A 21,171-nucleotide genomic window follows, 5' to 3' on the forward strand; every position below is an offset into this window, starting at 1 on the left:
GCTGTTGCCCAGCCACAGGGACTAATTGAAAAGTTTATGAGGGCCAGATGGGGGAACAAATGGAGGATCAATGGATACCAGATAAATGCTTTATTAATGCACCGCACACCACGAGGGTGCAGAACTTATTTTGGACTTTTTTGCCATAGAATAAATGTAGGCTATCATTTTATTATATTTGTGGCTTATCATTCTTACTATGTAGAATAGTCTGCTTATTTTGCTATTACTCAGGGCCAACTGAAGGTCAATTTATTTGTTTGGGTCTCCATGTTTATTAGACTACTTGATGCACGTACTGTAAATTAAGTACATATCGATTTTTCATTCATTTTACATTCATGTAGCACATAGAACATCAACCCTCACACACACACACACACACACACACACACACACACGCACATGCACATGCACACCTTAGAGACAGCAGTAAACCTCTTGACTCTATCAATGCTAATTCTGCCTGGGAAATTAAATAAACTGAAATTAAATTTCAACAGGATTTATCCAAAATCTCATGGGCCAGCTTGAGATTTTAATAAATGCACACAAATGGAAACAAAGTAATATCCTCTTAATATTATATCTCATTAAATGCTTAATGTAGGTGTGTGGCAATCCATTCCCCAGAGCAGCTGGACAAAAAGATGGTGGTGGTAGATGCTAGATTGCAGAGAGCGGGAAATGAAAGCACAGTTCAGGGCACAAAAAAGAGCAGGAGTAGAAAGAGAAGGAGGGAAAGGGAAGGAGGTGCTGGTTCAAGAAAGGGAGGAGTAAACCAAACAAAAGATGGGGGAATATAATTAAAATATGGGATAAATGGGAGGGGAGAGGGAAGAGAGAAATGGCAAAGGGCGAAGTGGAGGGGAGGGAAGGAGAGAGGGGTAAAAGTAATTCGGAACAGCCATTATTTGGTTTGGGAACCCGAGATCAGCTCAGTGTGGCTCAATTCCACTTTAATTGCAAGGCTGTATATTGCATATCTGTAAGGACCACAGCTGGTTAGTATGCAGAACAACTTGTAAAAGTAATAAATGTGAACTGCATGGTTCATGACGTCCCTCTCTGAGACGCCTCTCAAATTGACTGCTTCAATTTGGTCCTGCGATATTAATCCTGCCCCCCTATTGGTGACAAGTAATATAACTAGTCTGTCCATCTTTAATGATCCTTCCTCTCTTGTTTATTTAACTGATTTTGTAAAGTCTAATAACAATTAAATATATATATATATAAAAATCACCATAAGACAAACATATTTTTTATGTCAAAATTTCTTCTATTTAAAAAAGTGAAGAAAAAAATACCAATTTATAAATAAAAAAATAAAATAAAATAATGCTACACAACTGTCCCATTTCTGCTAGATGTTTTATTAAAAAAAAAAAAAAACAGGGACATATTTATGAAGGTAACGTTCCTCAGAGAGAACCTGGAGGTTGATGGGAGTTTTCCATTAAGTACTTACTGAGGGCTCTTTGTGCATTTGTCTGGCACTAATGATCGGAACGTCCTTGTGTGGCACATCCACGCTGCTTCGTTTGGTGCCAGGTGGCTTGCTCAGAACCTGATACTGGGGACTGACGTGGCTGCTCGAGAAGCTGGGAGGTAACAGCTGGCATGGCCTTGATGTGTAGCCTTTAAATGAAAACATTATTCAGAAATACAGTATAATAAAAAGACTGAGGATTCATATTGGTACAAAATATTTCTCTGACATTTATCCACACCCACACACATACAAAATATATATTTATGTTGACAATTTATTTATACTTAACAATTTTATATTTGTAATCAAACAATTCACACATGGCTAAAGAGCATTCTCAGCTTTTAATAAAGGGAAATTGCAGCACTTTATAAACACAGTTTCCCATTTCAGAACACCGTGATGTTTGTGACATATCACTTCACAGGTGTTTCTGGTTAGTCAGGTGTATTCAGTTGCTTTCTTAGTGCAGGTATAGGAGAGCTAGTATCTAGTCATCGATTGCCTTTGTTAAATTGTTATCAGTTATTGGCATTTCATTTTATGCACAAACAATTTAGCTACACTTCCGTCTGTGTGTGGGGAACTTTTTTGGAATTCTGTTTCAGCCATTGTTTTCAATATCAAGTGTGGCATGTGCTCATGATGTTCACCCACTAAGAATCATGTTACAATTCACTTCACACCTTTGTTCTGTGCAGGTAAGCTTTGTGCATGGCTGAACTTGAGTAGAATATTTAAATGTTGTTGGATTACAATGCTTTGATCGCCTCCTCAGCTTGGAAGCGGTCTTCCTTTAACCTTAATCCTAATCTGAGTCACAGCAAAGGGTCCTGTCACCTTCACTTGATGAATACAGTCAGTGGCACTGCCAATGTATTGGTTGATTTTGCCCCACCACTGCACTCTCAACAACAAAAACAAAAAGAATATTTGCCTTTTTTTTTTTTTTTTTGCCTCTGCAGTCATTTCCTACTGTGACGTGCTGTAAAAGTCAGGGCAAAGTTGGCTGGCTTGCCATCATGTTGTCACCCGGGGACTCGGGTGCGATGGTGTTGAAAAAGCAGGAAATCTGGCGGGGCGCCGCTGCTGTGTGGCTGGGGAAGATACCGCTGTGCAAATCTGACTGCGGTTCAGCCGCTGCCACTCAGCCGCGGGCGCTGCGCTCCCTTCCTGTTGGGCTGCTTACGCTCACGTCGTTTCGCTTTTTAGCGCCGTCTCAAAGGGACAGCAGGGGGAACAGCCGTTATCGGCCCTGACAGCACGCGCCATGTGATTTCAAAGGTAATGCAGCGCTTCCCCCCCCGCCCCCATAGCAGAGTCACGGTCTGCCGTAGCTGCGGGTGTGCCCTTCAGGACAAATCTCAAAGGATGACTTTTTTTCTGGTCGATCACTACTTATACTTCTACTCACGACAATATCTTAATGAATATTTGCAAAGATTCATATTTGGCCTTTCTTCCCGGCATACACACTTAAAGCACTAGCCCTTTACGTTTAACTCCCACCCCTCAGCTCAGTCATTTTTGTAAATCAGGCTTAAGGGACTGTTGGGGGCATTTTCCTGCTATAGCCCAGGTCCTCGATACAATGACATGTCCCACAGTCTGGAATCAAATCCTGATCTTGCCAATGGCAACTGTGGCCTGCAGGGTAGTGCACACTTGGCTGTAACATTGCACATGAAGGTAAATGCCAGTGCACAGGGCTGTGGCCCTCTCATTGCATAAGACCAGCTCCTTAGGGGTGCCTGCAGCACTGTTGGTCTCAGTTGTGCGTGAGGTGTACACACCTGTGCTAGCTGACTGCTGAATGAATAGAAATGCCAGCTGGCTCATACTCTGTGGAGTAGAAATGAACAGAGCCCCCCGCAAGGCACCCCAAATGACAAAAAAATCACAACGTGGAAATCCGCAGATAAATAAATGTGGAAATACTCTCAGTTTTGTTGTTCGTACACTCGGTTTTCCAATCTGTATGCTCAGTTTTGCAATCTGTGCGCATGGTTTTTGAGTCAGATCACTCTGGCTTGCAATGTTGAATCCATTCGTAAGTAAAGGGTTTACTGCAGGAAAGTCAGACACGGAAGCATCATAGCTACAGTTCACACTGAAGGAAAAGGGATAAACATTAAAGTGATATGGTACCTATATCATGAATTTTTGCACGGCTAGGGGCTGATGTTAGGCATAACTCGACACAAAGAACCCCAGCCAACCACCTAGCCCTGCCAATATTCATAATATACCACAGGTTCGAGTGCCATATCAATTTCATACAATGGTGTCTATCTCTCTCTCTCTCTCGCTCTCTCTCTCTCTCTCTCTCTCTATATATATATATATATATATATATATATAATAAATAATTCATCAAAGACAACACTAATTTTTTAAATAATGTTTTAATAGATTGTGCGGTGTCTCTCTCTGCTGAATTCATTCAGTTACTAAGCAACTACGATATTATTTGTACCTAACATTACTTTAACTGGCTACATATAAATACGTTAGCTGTTTAGCTATTTAATTGAAAGATGGCTAACTCCTTTTATAAAACTGGGTGCACAGATTGCAAAACCAAATGTATGGATTACAGAACTGAGAGTATGGATTTCCACATTGAGAGTTATTTTTTTTCCATCAAGGGTGCCGATCGGTGCGCACGGATTCCAAAACCAAGAGTACAGATTTCCACATTGAGATATTTTTTCCCCCACTTAGGGTGCCTTGGGGGGCTCCAAAGATATATTCTTGTCTATGTGCTCCTATAATGTAGCAATAAGACAAGCCCATAAATACAATTGGCTATTCCAAACTAAACACATCCCGAAAAATCTGTTTAAAAAGGAATAGAGCTCACAATGATTCACACTGTTCAGGAGTCAATGTTGTTGGTTAGCTGCTTTGTTCATATCCATAACAGTGCTTCATAGCCCAGAAGTTTGGATATGGTCCAAACCTATGATGGGGCATTCAGGCTCAGACATGGTATTCATTACAATATGGAATATAAAAAGGCAAGTCCTTTGTGGAATAAAATATTTTAATATTAACAGTCTTCAAAGGTGTGATGAAGATGTTAACAGCAACTGACAGGAATAATCATTTTATGTTTTGTTTGTCTCCTCTTGTACAGGAGAAGTAATGTATTATGCAAACAAGTCATGTTACATCTGATATGTATCCAGTACTGAATGGGTCATTGAACACATCTAAGAGTTAAAGGAAAAAGAAAATAAAAAAATGTGCTTCTGTAACTCACAGGAAAACTAAGAGCACTCAGTTCCCTATTGGATATTCTGGGACAGAGTAGCACACATAAATCTCAAATACTCACTCCTTTTATGAACAAACACATCTTCACTAGGCAACATAAATCCTGGGCTTGTATCCTAGAAGTGTCCGGTCTGTTGTGGCCCTTTTATTTTTCTATAAAGAGAGAATAAGTACATTCTGCTCCATGACGTGATTGAGAGAACAGGGAGGATAAGCACACAATGAAGAGAAGGTGTTTTTGCTCCAGTCATGTGGAGTGGTTTACTCGTGCATTCTCTCAGAAGTGTTTATTGAAAGAACCTCACACGAGAAGCAAGCTGAAAGGTAAAACAACTGATGGGTTCAAATTGAAATGGGGGCAGTCTTGAATCACCAATATTATTAATACAAATGCACATGTGTAAGAAAAAGAAATTTAATTAAGTGATGGGAGTCAGGGTGTTATTCTCCAGTTAAATACACTGAAATGTACATTTGATAAATGAAGCGCAAACATGGCGACCAAGAATTGTGCATGTTTTTAGTTAGCTGGTATGAACACGCGTTTGAGTGTTTTTCCACCGTGTCTGTATCTGTTTAAATGGAACGTACAGGTCACCCCTCAGTGCGCCCAGCTTTGATATTCCACAGACTAAAGGCCAACATTAAAGTACTCTCGTTCCTTGATGAATTTTACACCTGATGCACAGACTTGTTCTCAATGAACCCACAAAGATTTTGTTCAGTGAACAGAAGCTCATAATCATGGAAACTGTGCTCAATTTTTTCTCGTGTTCCTGGAAATCTCTGAAGTCCCTGATTACTCAGTTATTTGCAAGACATTTAACATTAAACACAACATTTACTTATCTGAATAATTTTCTGTCAGTCAGACAATAGACTCATAACACCACACTTGGGAATGCTGAGTTTATGAAAAAAGAAAAACCCTTTATTTCAACTGCCGTTGGCAACATACCATACGTCTTATAAATGATTGCACCTTGATCACCATATCGTTAATAAAAATAAACATTATTGAAGGTGATTGACAACAGTTATGGTAGGGTGTGCCTTATTTAATCAAAATATATAAGGTCATATTCTTATACATAAACATGTGAAAAATGGGTACGTATACCTACATACAGTATCCATGACTGGACTGGATGCATATGGACCCTGTTGTAGATGTCTATGAAATGTAATGGAATGCTTAACTGCTCAACAGTTCGTGCAAAAAAGACAAGGACATTTTTCTTTTTTGATTCTTTTTTTTTTTTTTTACAAAATAAACAGCCAATAAAATAAAATGAAAACAAAAGATACAAGAAAATGTATGGCTGCCATGCACACAGCAGGGCGGACACTATTATTTGGAAACTTGATTCATTGTTTTGTGGATGTTGGTTGTGTGTATAACAGAAATGTGAAGCTTGTATTCACATAAATTCCTTTATTTTTTGTCATGCTTCTTATACAGTCCATTTACATCCCAGCTATAAGACTAGTCTTCTAATAAGTCCCAGTTAGAAGATCGTCATTTCTTCACTTCTCCAAAGTCCTTTTTTCCCCAACCTCTTTAGTGGTGTGCCATATGGGTTTATATATACGTATATATTTCCCTTTGTCGTTTGGTATGTTTAGTGAGAAAATTGCAGGGTGTGGTTTGGTTGAAGTTCTTCAGTTTGCCACCAGAAGGGGGAGAAGCCTGTGTAGGATCAGTAGGCAGATGTAGAGGAGGGGGTCGGTTGTGGTGATGACTCCGGAACCTGGTAAAAATGTAACATAAAAGAATTAGCATTAGATCAATCTATGTGCTCTGAGCATCATCTAAAGTAACTTTATACCCTTGACAAATTGTGACAAAAAAGATTAACAATAACATTAACAGTAATATACAATAAATTAATGGGCAAGATTTTGGAAATAAGTCAGTAAAATGTGCTATTTCAATAGCTTTTTCTATAGCAATAACTATTAAGGATTTAAAAAGGTTCATATGTTGTAATTATCTTCAAATTCTTAAATGTTATCATCTGCCAAGCTTATATACCTAAACACAATTTTCTCATACCTGTGTTATCATATATACCAGGAGGCTGTGTGCAGGATTAAGTAATTCAACTGAAGTGAGGTATAGACATTTCAGATATTAAAATCATACAGCTCTCTGAAAATTATAGGGAAAATGTGTTTGATCTTCAGAACATGACTGATCTTATACCAAGTTCATTATACCATGTCAAGAATGGAAAAACAAAACCTTTCACACAACATTCTGTGAGAAAACTGGTTCATAGAAAAAAACTAAATGCACACAAAAACCAGAGATATTTGCACAATTGAAGATTTACAGTTTTTCCTTAAATTACAGTTTTTTCAGACTTTTAGCGGAAAAAATAAGCTTAACTGGATACTCAGTAACCTGGTTTTGCTTAATGTGAACACATACATTTCCAACATGTCTCATGTGGTGCAAGGTCTTAAACAGTATCGGTTAGCCTGAGCATTCACATGTTCTGACTGGTGAAATGTGGACCTCCCTTCCTAGCTAGACTGATGCTTGTTTTGTGGCACAGCACAGTGTGTATCCCTCCATATAAATCCTTGGAGGTTGATGAGTGGGAGCGATAATCTGCAAACCTCACTAGGACGGCAAATGAGAGCACAACATATAAACAAGCAAAGCGATGGTCCAAACAAAAAGGCGTCTGTTCGCTGCAGGTCTCAATTCAGAGAAAGAAAGAAGCAGAAAATTACACTAATGAATTGTTATTTAAGGAAGGACTCCAAGTGCGAGGGCCGCTGCTGGCATTAGCTAAGCGAGGCGGCCTTCTGTTTGCGGGCCCACGCACTCCTGAAGCCACGGCTGGCTAAACGCATTTCAAAACTGATGTCTAATCACCTCCAGTGGGTGGAGAAGCAGCAGGGCGAATGGACTTAAAAAGCTATGCACAGCACACACCTTCAACTGGATCTAATGTAGCAGACTCTTTCTGAGGGGAGGTACATATACTATATGAGCAATGGCCCTAAATACTGTATGGCAGTATGGCACACAAACAAACATGGTGTCTGAAGCAGGTTAGAGAAGGGGAGCATAGTGCCCTCCCCACCTGCAGTGACCCTGTGACCCATGGTTAGAGAGAAGGGGCTGTCTCATCCTTGGTGCGAGAGCTTAATTTAAAATGGCTCTCTCTAGCCAGAGATGACAGGTGTTTATTTGAAATGCCTGAAGACACCAGAGACTGATGGCCTCTGTCCGTCACCTTTGCCTGGTGATGTGCTCAGTGTTCAGCTATGCAGTGCGAGCACCACCATTTGCTTCCCCAGCTTCCATGTGGAGATCTTTTGTCTTTAAATCGCAGGCAGAAGATATCCTTCTTCATTTACATTACATTTCACCATTTAGTAGACTCTCTTTAGCCAGAGTGACTCACACAGATTGTATTTTTACATACAATCCATTTATATAGCTGGACATTTGACGGAAGCAATTCAGTTAAGTACCTTTCTCAAGGGTACAACAACTGTGCCCTGACAGGTAACTGAAACAGTTCCCATTTCCGAAACTGTTATGTTACACTGCCACCATGCCTTTATCAGTGTCTTTTTACCTATTTAGCCATGGCCATTAGTTACATAGACAAATAACTAACTAACACTGTCCACCACAATTTTGGTTATGAATCCCTGTGCAATAAGCCATCTGGTGAAAATATGTTGACTTCAGTTGTTACACTAATAAGCTCTTTACTTGAGCAGAATAAAAACATTTACTGCAACACATTGAGTTCGCACTGGTCTGTGGAATTATCTTGATGCAGTCTCTTTCAGTGAAATAAAGTCATGAATATGGTTTGCTGAAAATAAGCACTTTCCTATTCATCCAAGGATGAAGATTTAGATGTCTTCCACAGTACATCATGTTCCCTATACCTTTTTTCAATTTTGTCTTACCATTTATCACAGTGCAAAATAGTGTCTTTCAATGTGGCCTTTTCAAATTTGTGCAACACCTCCTTTAATATGCACCCACTGATGAATATTTCCACAAAAAGCTTGCTTTTTAGCATAACCTCTCTGCCCACACTGGCTATTTCTGTGTTCAGTCGCATTCTTTCAAACAGCGTGGGAGGACATTCACAGAATATTTCAGTGGGGCAAATTGAATACTTCTTTTAACAATTATGAAATCACACAACATTATGTTCCCACTGGAGGTCCAAATGGATGAAAGATTATGTTTAACTTTGTTGCCTGGCAACAGTATAGACTGTGGAGGAACTGGTGATATAAGGTTTTCACCTCGAAGATGGCACACAAAACAAGAAATATCATCCTTTTATCGTATCTCTGTTGGATTTTCCCACAAAGTAAGAAATAATGGAACCCATTCAGACTTAAAAAAAATCTATTCAGGTTTATACTGTGACTGCCCCAAGCTTCAGCAGTAAAATCATTGGAACTACGTGACAAAACGTGGCCACAATATCAACTACAGCACCACATTACGTCGCTCCACAGCATTCTGAACTGACTGGTTCTGTTCCATGACTAGTCTCTATAGAAAACAAAAAAATCACGTGTGTGCTACAGTGTAGATCATTAGATTTGTGACTACATGCTATAGTCATCACATTATTTCAACTGCAAACCATACCAGACTTATTCATGGAAATGCACAGTACACTATTCCTCCTTTAGTAATTGGCTCCCCAGAACCTCAGCCTAACTATCCTCAGGACAACAGTTCAGTTAGACTTTCATCACTGTCTGACTTGAGGGTCAAACAGGAGACAATGGCAACTCACAGCAAATGACAATGGCAAGACTGCAATCTGCTTGCAGTCTGTTTGCAATAAATAACTGCAAATTCATGTGCTTCAGACTGATTCCTTTATGACACATTATGACAGCTCAGACATGACTACGTTTACAAAAGCATGTGGACACCCCTTCTAATTACTGATTTTGGCTATTTCAACCACACACATTGCTAACAGGTGCATAAAATCAAGCATACAGCCATTTAATCTCCGTTGACATTGGTAGTAGAATGGATCATACAGAAGAGCTCAGTGACTTTCAACTGTCATAGGATGCCACCTTTCCAACAAGTCAATTTGCCAAATTTCTGCCCTGCTAGAGGTGCCCCAGGCACTGCCCCCAAGTGCTGTTATTATGAAGTGGAAACGTATAGGAGCAACAACAGCTCAGTCGCGAAGCAGCAGGCCGCACAAGCTCACAGAACAGGACTGCCGAATGCTGAAGCATGTAGCACGTAAAAATCATTTGCTCTACAAACTACCTCTGGAAACAACATCAGCACAAGAACGGTATGCCAAGAGCTTCATTAAATGGGTTTCCATGGCCAATCAGCCATACACAAGCCTAAGATTACCATGCACAATGGCAAACGTCAGCTGGAGTGGTGTAAACACACCACCATTGGTCTCTGGAGCGGTGGAAACACATTCTCTGGAGTGACGGACGAGTCTGGGTTTGGTGGAATGCATAGTGCCAACTGTACTTGCCCAAATACTGCCAACTGTATGATGGAGGAGAAATAATGGTCTGGGGCTGTTCATGGTCTGGTCTAGGTCCTTTAGGTCCAGTGAAGGGAAATCTTAATGCAACAGCAAACAATGACATTCTAGAGAATTGTGCACTTCCAACTATTGTAGCAATAGTTTGTTGAAGGCCCTTTCCTGTTTCAGCATTGCAATGCCTCCAAGCACAAAGCAAGGTGTGTGAAATGGTTTGCTGAGTTTGTTGGAGAAGGACTAGACTGGCCTGCACAGAGCCCAGACCTCCTGACCTCTACCCCATCAAACACCGTTGGGATGAATTGGAATGCTGACTGCAAGCCAGGCCTTATGCACAACATCAGTGCCCAACCTCACTAATGATTTTGTAAGCGAATCCATGCAGCCATGTTCCAAAATCTACTGGAAAGCTTTCCCAGAAGAGTGGAGGCTGTTACAACAGCAAAGGGAGGTCCAACTCCATATTGATACCCATGGTTTTGGAATGTGATGTTCAACAAGTACATCAAGTACATATGGGTGTGATGTTCAGGTGTTCACTTACTTTTGGAAATGTAGTATATTTCATCGCATCAACCAATCAACAATCGCATCAACCAACCCAAAAACTCCTTTCCTGACATGCCAATCCAGTGGCACAATGGCACGTTTACTGTGGGATGTGCCCTCAGGTCCACGTTGTCTTTAAATCATTTTTACCTGTCCTCCTGGGAACAGGAAGAAGCAAAGATAATGATAGGATTCCCCTTAGTGTGACTGAACCAGCAGCAAAGAAGAGGCTCGTGGCAAAGGCAGGACAAAGGAAGAAAAACCATAAAGAATAACTGGATAAAATTGACATTGAAAGGATCTGAAGGAGAAAGAACAAAAAGAAAAAATATGGTGTTTTGGAAACACCAAGCTTACAGACACGCTGCCTTCACATTGATGGTTTATTGCATTTCAAGCAGGAATATTAAATAGAAAAAAGAACAGATTTGTTCCATTTTAAACAAAGCCCTTTCATCCTCCTACTCTGTGGGTTTGATGGCTGAATCCTTCATGGGGAGGAAAGTTGGCTGCCTACAAGCTTCAGGATGAGCCAGAACACCCTTGCGTTTGTTTGAAAAACGTGAAACAGCGAACGAAAACCTGAAGTCCTCAGCTTGAGCTCAAATCATGTTCCATGTAGAGCAGAGACCGCACGGTGTCCTCCGATTATCCGGTCTGAAGGAAAGCAATGATTTGAAGGGTGCCCACAGTCCACTGGCATTGTCTGGGGATCCTTGTGATCCAAGCCATTGTCCAATCACCCTGAACTCCCCCAAACAGAGCACACTTTGGCACTGGCTGATGACTCAGCCTCCTGCACAAAGGCCCCACGCTCGGAGTGCCAGTATTCCCCTCACGTGTCTCTAGTCTCTGCCACTTGTTACACTGAGCACAGTGGCTGGCAAAGGCGCAGCCGTGGACAAACGGCCACAATTAAAATCAGGAGAGAAGGGAACAGGCATGAGAAGAGCAGCGGGAATACACAGACAGAGGAAACTCCCACCAGAGACATTCCGATAACATCCTCACAGAGTTCAGGCGCAGACCGAATTAATCCTCACTAACATTTGTATACCTTTCGACAGTCTAAATGGAAGGTCTGAGGCAATCCACAAAGGTAATAGCTATTGTCTGCATTTCCTATTTTCTGCTGGTAAGAACTTTCAACGTCTTTCCTCTGGTATGATCATTATGCTGAGTACCTGTCTTTATTCACAATTATTTAAGTGCTTCCAAATTTATTTTCTCCAGCACACTCAATATTGGGTGCTGAGTGAGACAGAGCACCATTGAGACATAGATGGAGTCAAAAAATAAGCACACACAAACAGCTTTCTCTACACCCATGATATCTCACCTGCATAGCTTCAGAAACACTGGAAAACAGAAAACTTCTTACACGTAGTTACATATAAGGCACTTTGCTTTTCGGGAAACATTTTTTTTTTAAATTTTATTTTAAACAAATCTTCCAACCTCATGTTTTGCTGGAAAATACACACAATATCAATATCAAACATAAATTCATAAACTTTTCAATATCTAGTAATTCCATAACCTAATTCCAAAATAAACAGTGTCACTTGTATTGGACTGGCACATTTCATCATGGTGAATCATAAAATTCTATATTTTCCATTTAGCTATGGCAGTGACATTTGTATTTACATGATAATTTATCAAGGGAAATATTAGAAAAAAAAAGAACTGAGTGCATTTTAAAATGAATAACCTTATGTATCCATCATCTTATAGGACACAAAATACTCAAGGACAGGACTACACACCTTAGCCACAATAATGTGGCCAATTATGCAATCCACAACAACCATTAGTGTAAAATATTACATGGTCAGGATATGTTCAGATAATTGATTGAAGAAAATTTTTTAAACATAGTTCATGGTTAAAGATGGGAATATTAATACTGACCTTTCTCTAGGTACTATTATGCACTGTAAAACTGGCCTTTAATTCCCTGTAGAAAAGCTGAGAACTATTTAATTTTAATTGTGTGGGCACATAGAACAACACCATATTCCAATGAGCAACGAAATTTCTAATGAATGTTTCCAATGTGAGTGTGAATATGAAAAACCCAACAGCATTCTGGGGACTAGGCCTCTCTGCCATATTTCCTTTTTAATAATAATTGTTTCTGCCACTCAGTGAAATGACATTGCAGCAAGCGTTTTGGAGGGCTGTTCAGATTTCCTGGCGCACTCGGCTGAAAAGGCTTTTAAAATTGCCAGGTGGCTTTTTAACCTTCAGAAATTGATGACAAATACACAGAAGGCTCAGTTAAAAGCCATAACAAATTCTGCATATTTTTGTCAATATGAAAGTGTCAGGTCACCACTTACTCTATTTGATTTACTTTGGTTACACATCAAGAGGACCTGCCACATGGCAAGCACTCCTTGGCTTGTCATGACTGATACTGCGCATGATGTCATAGAACATATTTGTTACACCAATGAAACACAAGTGTGTGTCCTGCACCACAGGAATACAGAGCACACACATTAATCTGTTTGGAAGAAGTGAGAATCTTTCTATAGAAACTTCTAATGTGATCATAGTTTGGTCATACATAATGATAACTATAGAACTGAATTGAGAAATTAAATACTGAAACCCCCTTTCTATGTTCAAACTTCAGCCAGTATTTGAGAGGATTGAGCTGAGTTGGACAAAGAGACACATCAATTGAACATGTTGAAGAGAGTAGTTCAGCCTCACTTAGAGAAGTGAATGCAAATTCATGATTGGAATCATAGTAATGAATCACTTGGTCATGAAATGCATATAGTGTGCACTAATACAGTATTTGCTCAATGGGTGATGTAATAAGCAGTATTAACTGTAATATATTGCCTTTGATCTTCATGAGCTCGATTAATTGTCAGCAGGAGTCTTCCTCAAACCCAGAACCCACATTCTTCACATAAGAATGCAGTGTTAGAGTTATTAATCTCTACTGAAACAACATATTCTGAGTTACAATGTAATATCCACAATAGTAGGTGCTACAGTCAGTATACATTTTCATATCTGGAAATGAAGACTCCTTTGAAAAGGTTGAGTTGTGTTTATGTGAAAAAATTCTGCAGTTGTCTAAGGGCTCACCCCCTACCATGAATTATGACTTATGAATTATGGGAATCTCTGCCCCCCACCTCCACCCCACCAAATCAGACCAGTCTGAAAACCACATACCATGACAGACAAAGATGCTGTGCTGTGGTGAAATATCCACAGCAAGTCTAAGTGATGCCCTTCCCTGTCTCCCTACAGGCCCCACTAACACCCAGCACACTGCTTCCCTGGGCTGTAGAAACGTGGCTCCTGCTCTCGAATGCCATGCACATCCCTGTCACTCTGCCTCCTGACCACACTGGTGTGGAGGCAGACACGCATCTAATCCAGAAGAATGGTATATTAACCATTCCTGCAATGTCTGTGAAATGCAATTATTCTGGGACTTGCTTCATTGATCTCTGAAGGAAAAAAATGGTAAAGCTCGTCTGATGCTAATTTCCCAGTAGCAAGATGGCGGACCTGATTTCAGAGCCCCAAATTCTCCAGTAAGAGCACGAGAAGTCGTGTCTGCAGCACAGGCGTGCCCATTGTCCTTGAAAGCAAGACGTCCTTGACTAATCACACACTACATTAATACTGAAGACTTGTGGCCAGCCCAGAGTCAGACCTGCTATAGGACATGGATAATTACTGAACCTGCAAGCCTTCTGCCAAATAACACCCTTTTCTATAAAAAAATAAAGCACTGCCAAATTCTCTACATGTGAATGCACCATAGCTCAATTCAAATTTGGTCTCCATGTTATCAGCTTTGCACTATGCTCCAACTAGCTAATCCATCATAGATTCAAAAAAGCAACGGTATTATCAAGCTTTAGTGCTCTGCTTTGAAACAGTCACAAGAGTGTTCCATTGTACTGTGCTTGTGCAGGGAGGGATGAAGAAGTATACTGAAAGAAGTAGGCGCTGTAATATTTACTCCAAAGATCATAGGTATTCTCATAACAATAGCCTCTCCATATACAAAATGACACACGTATAAATTACAATATTTTATAACTGCAGATAACAATCTATGTGTCAGGCTAAGAAAGTTCAGAAAGACGGTAGACACCCACAGGCAAATGTATGCGTACATGCATGCACTCACACATTCAAAACCCTAACTGTCCACATGGCACCGCTAGGTGTCACTGTGGCTCCACCACTCACCGGCTCCATGTTGCTGCCGAAGGATGGCTGCGTTGCCAGGGCAGGGGGAAGCCGACGACTTTGCTGCAGAGGCCTCCGCTGTCGTGGAGTCGGGGACGGGGCCGGGGCCAGCAAGAGGGGGCACGCGGGGCTTTCCCTGGCCCGGCACAGAGGTGGACCGGCCCCCGGCCGCATTGTTGCTGTTTCTCAGGGGCCACCTGTTCTGGATGTGGGAGACGGCCTCCTCGGCCACCATGCCATCGCGAGGAGTAACCCACAGAGTGGCCTGGGCTTTGTGTTCCTGAGTCTCGTCGGCGTTGTTGTCCGACACTCGGCACTCGTACACTCCCTCGTCCACCTTGCGCACGTTGGAGAGGTGAAGCCTGTGAGAAATGGCATTGCCCTGCACCCTGACTGTCTGCGGCGGGGGAAGAGGGAGAGAATTGCATCACATACACATTAAACCTTAACTGCTGCTTCTTGAGTATACCAGGGCCCTCCTGTTTTATTTCTACAGCAGGGCAGCATTGTTTGCTTGTTATTTTTATGTGAAGCAATGCATCGTGGGAAAAAACAAATAATTATGCTTTTTCAGTCACACCAGGGTTAATGTTCTTTATTATGGAGGAGATTTAACAGTTGGCAAAGCTCTGGCAAAGACTGTACCTTTAAGAAATCTGTCAATCAGAGCTCAAAACAGATTATTATTTTCTGTCATATTAATAAGTGATGAAGATCATTATCTATCTTCATTAAGTCTATAGAATATTAGCATTCATTAATATTCATAAAAACCACCAACATGTATAAGATACCAAATGACAAAAACAGTGCACAATAAAATTTTATAAACATACTATTTATAAAATGATACTATTCATAAGTAACCCAACATTGCATAATGAATATAATATATAATAAAAATGTCTTGTTTCATTTGGTATCTGCAGAAATGGGCAGATATAACTGAGCAAACTAAATACTAAGCATCAGTTAATGAATTATGAAAATGCGTTTCAAAAATCTAGAAAAATGCACAGTCCAGACTGTCTCTGAGAACGGTTAAATAATTTTGTTTACCATGTGGAAGAGTTCCCAGTTTTACGATTGTAGCACTCACCCACCCCCCCACCCCCCAAAAAAAAAAAAAAAAAAAATCACAAAGAATAACCCAGAGGTAAATCTCTCACTTCACGAAGGTAAGAACGTGATGTCATTTGATTGCAAATTTCCCTGGTGCTTCACTGTTGCCAAGATTAGTATTTGCTTTCAAACAACTGCACAGTAGTGCAAAAATGACAAGAAAACTGAAACACTTACACTTATTTTTGTAGCATCCCTGGGAGCAACCTGGAATTAGAATGCATAGAAAATATTACTGCCGACTGAAGACGTGATCACACCGTACCCTAACATTTTGACATAAGGGCTATATTGTACCCATTGTAGAGTATATAACATGGATCGTTTTAAGAGACAGATCATTTCACCGTAATAAACCTTTAACAGTGAGTAAAATCGTATAGGGTTATACGCACGCAGCGTTACTTAACCAATTGAACTGGTACCATGGACAGCAACAGTTTGACAGGAAATGTGAAACGTGCCGTGCGTCCATGTGCTAGCAACTGTTTTCAGCAGGGCGACTGTTTGTAGGCTTGAAAAAATACACTATTAATAGTTGAATTTTACACATCAGTAGCACATTTGACATTTAAATTGCAGCACAGCGCTAATATTCCAGAATTGAAAGAGCGCTTAACACAGAATACACAGTCCGCCCACTCATCCCTGCATCCCCTTCGACAGAGGTTTGTAGCTGGCACAGTTAAACAAATCCGTACCACGGATGAAAAAAAAAAAATCCCATTGCATTTTACCATTTTGAACCACATTTAGCTACCAAAGCCTACCGGCATCTATTTGCTTATAACTGAGCCAAAGAAAACATGAGAGGGCAGACATTACTTCGCGGGTAGTAACTTTACCTTTGCTCTGTTCGCGGGTGCACTAATTTGCAGTTCGTGTGTAAGCTCTCTTGGGGTTGCCTCCTTTAGATACCACCACTGGATCTCCAAGGAGAACGGCGTAGATCCGATGGCCCGAAATGCGCACGGCATCTCAATATCTTCTCCCTCACCGACACTTACATCTTTGGGCACTTCAGTAAATGTGGCTAGTGGAAGAATAGAATAGGAGAGAACAAGCCAGTGATTAAGAGGTAAGACATGTCTGCCCTTGGTTTTGTAGTAGCCTATGTGCTGCAGTGATCTGTTGCCTACCCATACGACATTAGGGGACAAACAGTAACAGAAATATTTTAGTTATTTGCATTGAACTTTATGAGTGCCGCATTCGCTGCTCGGTTTACATACATTTTGATTAAGACCATGATCGGATGGTATATTTTAACATAACGTCATTCACAAACTGTACCATTATAGGCTAGTATGAAAAAAAGGTTAAAACACAAACATTCACATGAATTCAAGACATATTTTGATTAGTTGGGGGCGTTTGTATGTGCCTTGTTTTATTGTAACGTTTCATGTAACCTGTTGAAAATGCCATTACCATATAGCCTATTCTATAAATCTATAACTGTATTAATTCATCATGTTAATAGTAAAACATAAAAGTAGTAGGTCGGATTATGAATGTAAATTTCAGTCTGTCGTTGTTGCTATTATTATTGGAATTACGGTAGTGATTATTATTGTTATTATTATTATTATTATTATTATTATTTAGCAAATGTGCAATGTATTATCTTTCACGTATTACATTTTTCAAATTATTTTATTTGACCATACACAAGTGCTAAATCATGCTCAGTGGATTTGGACTGTGACAGACTTATGCAATAAAACTAGGTTTTTTGTCCAATTTTCTGCATTACAAGCATTAAACAATTAATTGATAAAAATATTTTTGTTAAACGAACTTTTAAACAACACCACGCCTTTGCCTTCGATTTATAGCTATAGGTATCCGTGGAAAATTCAGTCTCAAAGTTAACTCGTTTGACTGCTACGCCAAAGCACCATAATAAATGTATTATTTATTTATTTATTTGTACTTTGTATTTCTCTATATAGGCCACAGGTAGCTTTCAATATTGAAGAAGTCAAACTGCAACAACTGAACAAGCTTACTTACCATTTACGTAAAACAACAAGGGCGCATTTAGCATCAGGTAATACAGGACGCCGTGGAGTCCCCGTTTTTCCATCTCATAAATACAATTGGTAGATTAAGGAACAGATGAAGATGATCATTTGACTTCGTAAGCTTATAAAACGTGCATTTCCATTATGAACAAAAGATAGAAGAGTCGCATTTGTTTTTGTTTGTTTTTTTCCCTCCTAGATGTGGCTGATTGCCTACTCTCCGAAATCCAAATAACGTACTCCCAGAGCTGTCCTTAGCGGGACAAACCACGTACAATCCAAAGGTGACAGATGCAAAAATTCCTCTGTCGCGCAAAGATAGGTTAAATGTCCAGCCGCTTGTCCTTATAATTAGTTACTCCTTTGATTCTACGATTGCTTAATTCCGGTTTTGCTTAGAGTGGCATCGATACTTAATTTCGGCGGTAATAAATCTATACCTCTTGATTTCCACTGGAGGGGAATTTTTCCGGGGCTCTTCTCCAACACCCATCACCAAAACATCCCTTGTGTCAGCTCCCACAAGAACACCTACCGAGGAGGAGTGATTCCCTTATTTTTCCAGAGACCTGAGGATCAGTCAATAGTTCCCGCTTGCCCGACCGGATCCTTCTGCTTTGTATGTGAGTGCATAGCAGTGAGGAGGCGCTTTGGCATCTCCAAAACCAACGAGCTCAGTGTGTGCTGTGCGCTACACAAGCAGCAGCTAGACGAGCGCTGGAACCAAACCAACCTTTTCGTCCCTCAAATCAACGCGCGGCTCAACCTATGAGGAGAAATTTCACAAACTGACGTTCTCGCGAAATTCCAGCCCTGAAAATATATAGAATCAAGATGATTCATGTTGTTTTCTCTCCAAGATCAACAAGCAGCCTTTAAAGCTACCGCAGTACTGCTGTAGGCAGCAGTATTTAATACGACATGAAACACTAAAACACCAGGGATTATACTTTTTGTGGTATCTCAGTGAGCAACTCCATAGCTTCTGGATTTAAAGCACTGAGCTAATCGGACAGATAATGCAGTATCCCAATTCAGATAGAAATGCACGTACTGCCTTTTACCGGTAACATTTTGCCAGCCATTACACTTGCTACCGGTTTGACGCATTTCGTTTACAGTAAGCCTTTAAAAAAAAATCATATTTGGTGTATTTTGTGTGATCCAGTGCCAAAATTAAATCTGTGGTCATTTTAGGTTTTTGTACATAACTAAAATAAGCATAACTACGACCATAATCCTTCAAAGGATACTTAATATGTGTTCTAATGTGATTTGGATATCATCTCTTCATTATTAACGTGGCAGACATATATTTAAATGCAACAAGTCAAGATCCAGGAGGAAGATTCCACCACGGTTGGAGGAATGTTTGGAGGATTGTCTAATTCCGAGTATCCAACAAACAGTTATGAGCCATTTGCAACAATCTAAATGGAGATATTAATCTTTATTTCATGCCACAAGATTTCTAAAATGAATTTTTCTAAAATGAATTTAACGAAGAACCAATAATTTCACAACAAACAGAGTTCAGTAGCCAGATTGTCATAATACAAGATTTAAACTGTTGCTATGGTTCTTGCATTTCATCCTAAATATTTTCCCTATGGACTTATTCAGGGATTGGGGATGGGGTCAGAAACTGAACAATTTTTTGGATTGTTGCAGACCTTCAACTGCGACATGGGCAGACATAAACAGAGTAGGCCATAGCTCTAAAATACAAAGAAAGATGCACACATTAAGACAGGCTGACATGAAAATCTAAGGTTCACAGGGACACTGGCGTACGCAGATACTCAGAGCTGCCAGGGGAGCAAGATTGTGCAATATGTAAATACAGAGACATGTGTGCAACAGTGCTAATGAGGTAGTTGTGGCTTGACGTGCTGCCACATTATTACTCTAATCCAGCACTCTCCTGAGACACTCAGTTGGTGCAGCCGACTGATCCCCAGGCTGAATCCTAAAACGGCCTCCCCAGCTGTGAGCCAATAAAGCTCTGCTTGTTCACTAAAACCTTCTTATTAGCAGTTCAGCCACAATAAGTATGGGTGAGAGAGAGAGAGAGAGAGAGAGAGAGAGAGAGAGGGCAGGAAATGTGGGTATTTACTCTTTATCTTTATGGGGGAAGTTTCTACTCAGTCCTATGTTTCAACTATATCTCCCAATACATTTGGATGAGGTATTATTGATCCTAGGTTAAGTTCGTGAGTGGGATTGTACATCGGCTGTAGCAACAGGGTATGCTGTCAATGTGGAGGAGGTGAGAGTGTCAAAACATTTTTCTACCAGTGCTTTTACCTTTTTTAATATAACACCCTTCTACTTGAAACAGCCATGAGTGCACTGTATATATACACGGTATATCTCCCTTACAGGAACAAGTCAGTTCAGATAATCATTCAATGGGAACTTTGTTCAGCCTTTATTCAAAACAAATATGTCAAGGTAACCAACATTTATCATAGCTGTATATCATAGCAAGCATTCCAAAAGATTGTCTTGGAAAAGGCCCATCAGAATGTTTCAATGGAATATGAGAATGCTATTTAGTAGGGCAACGAAACTATTTCCATTATGATCACCACAATCAAACAATGTACACTATGTTCTTGGCGGAGGCTGGGAAGGGTGAACATTCACTGAATGAGAAACATGGTACAATATTTTCCTTTGAAGAGTTAGAGAGAAAAAATAAATTTAACTGTTTGTGATTGCTTAGGAAAGACAGGCCATACTGAAAGGCTATATGAGGTTTCTCATCTGGAAATTGATTTATTCTCAGATCCAAAATTGTGCACTTAGCCAAAAAAATTGCAATTATTTATTAATGAATTTGCTGCATCAGATACAGCTGGCTGTATGCAAGGAGAAAGATGCTCAGGCATGCCTCTGAAAGTAGTGCCTGTGTAATTTATGCAAATTA

General features: G+C 40.2%; 1 protein-coding gene across 1 annotated transcript; it reads right to left on the reverse strand.

Annotated features, from left to right (window-relative positions):
* Positions 1-5,679: 5,679 nt before the first annotated feature.
* Positions 5,680-19,201, reverse strand: LOC118214865 (V-set and transmembrane domain-containing protein 2B-like). Its single transcript, XM_035395137.1, has 5 exons — positions 18,229-19,201; positions 17,058-17,245; positions 16,390-16,419; positions 15,091-15,487; positions 5,680-6,525 (listed from the first exon to the last, which is right to left on the reverse strand). The coding sequence occupies exons 1-5, from the start codon at positions 18,299-18,301 to the stop codon at positions 6,437-6,439; spliced, it is 777 nt and encodes a 258-aa protein (XP_035251028.1). The 5' UTR covers positions 18,302-19,201; the 3' UTR covers positions 5,680-6,436.
* Positions 19,202-21,171: the final 1,970 nt, after the last annotated feature.

The sequence above is a fragment of the Anguilla anguilla genome, chromosome 16, assembly GCF_013347855.1.
Source record: "Anguilla anguilla isolate fAngAng1 chromosome 16, fAngAng1.pri, whole genome shotgun sequence".
Classification (NCBI taxonomy): Eukaryota; Metazoa; Chordata; class Actinopteri; order Anguilliformes; family Anguillidae; genus Anguilla; species Anguilla anguilla.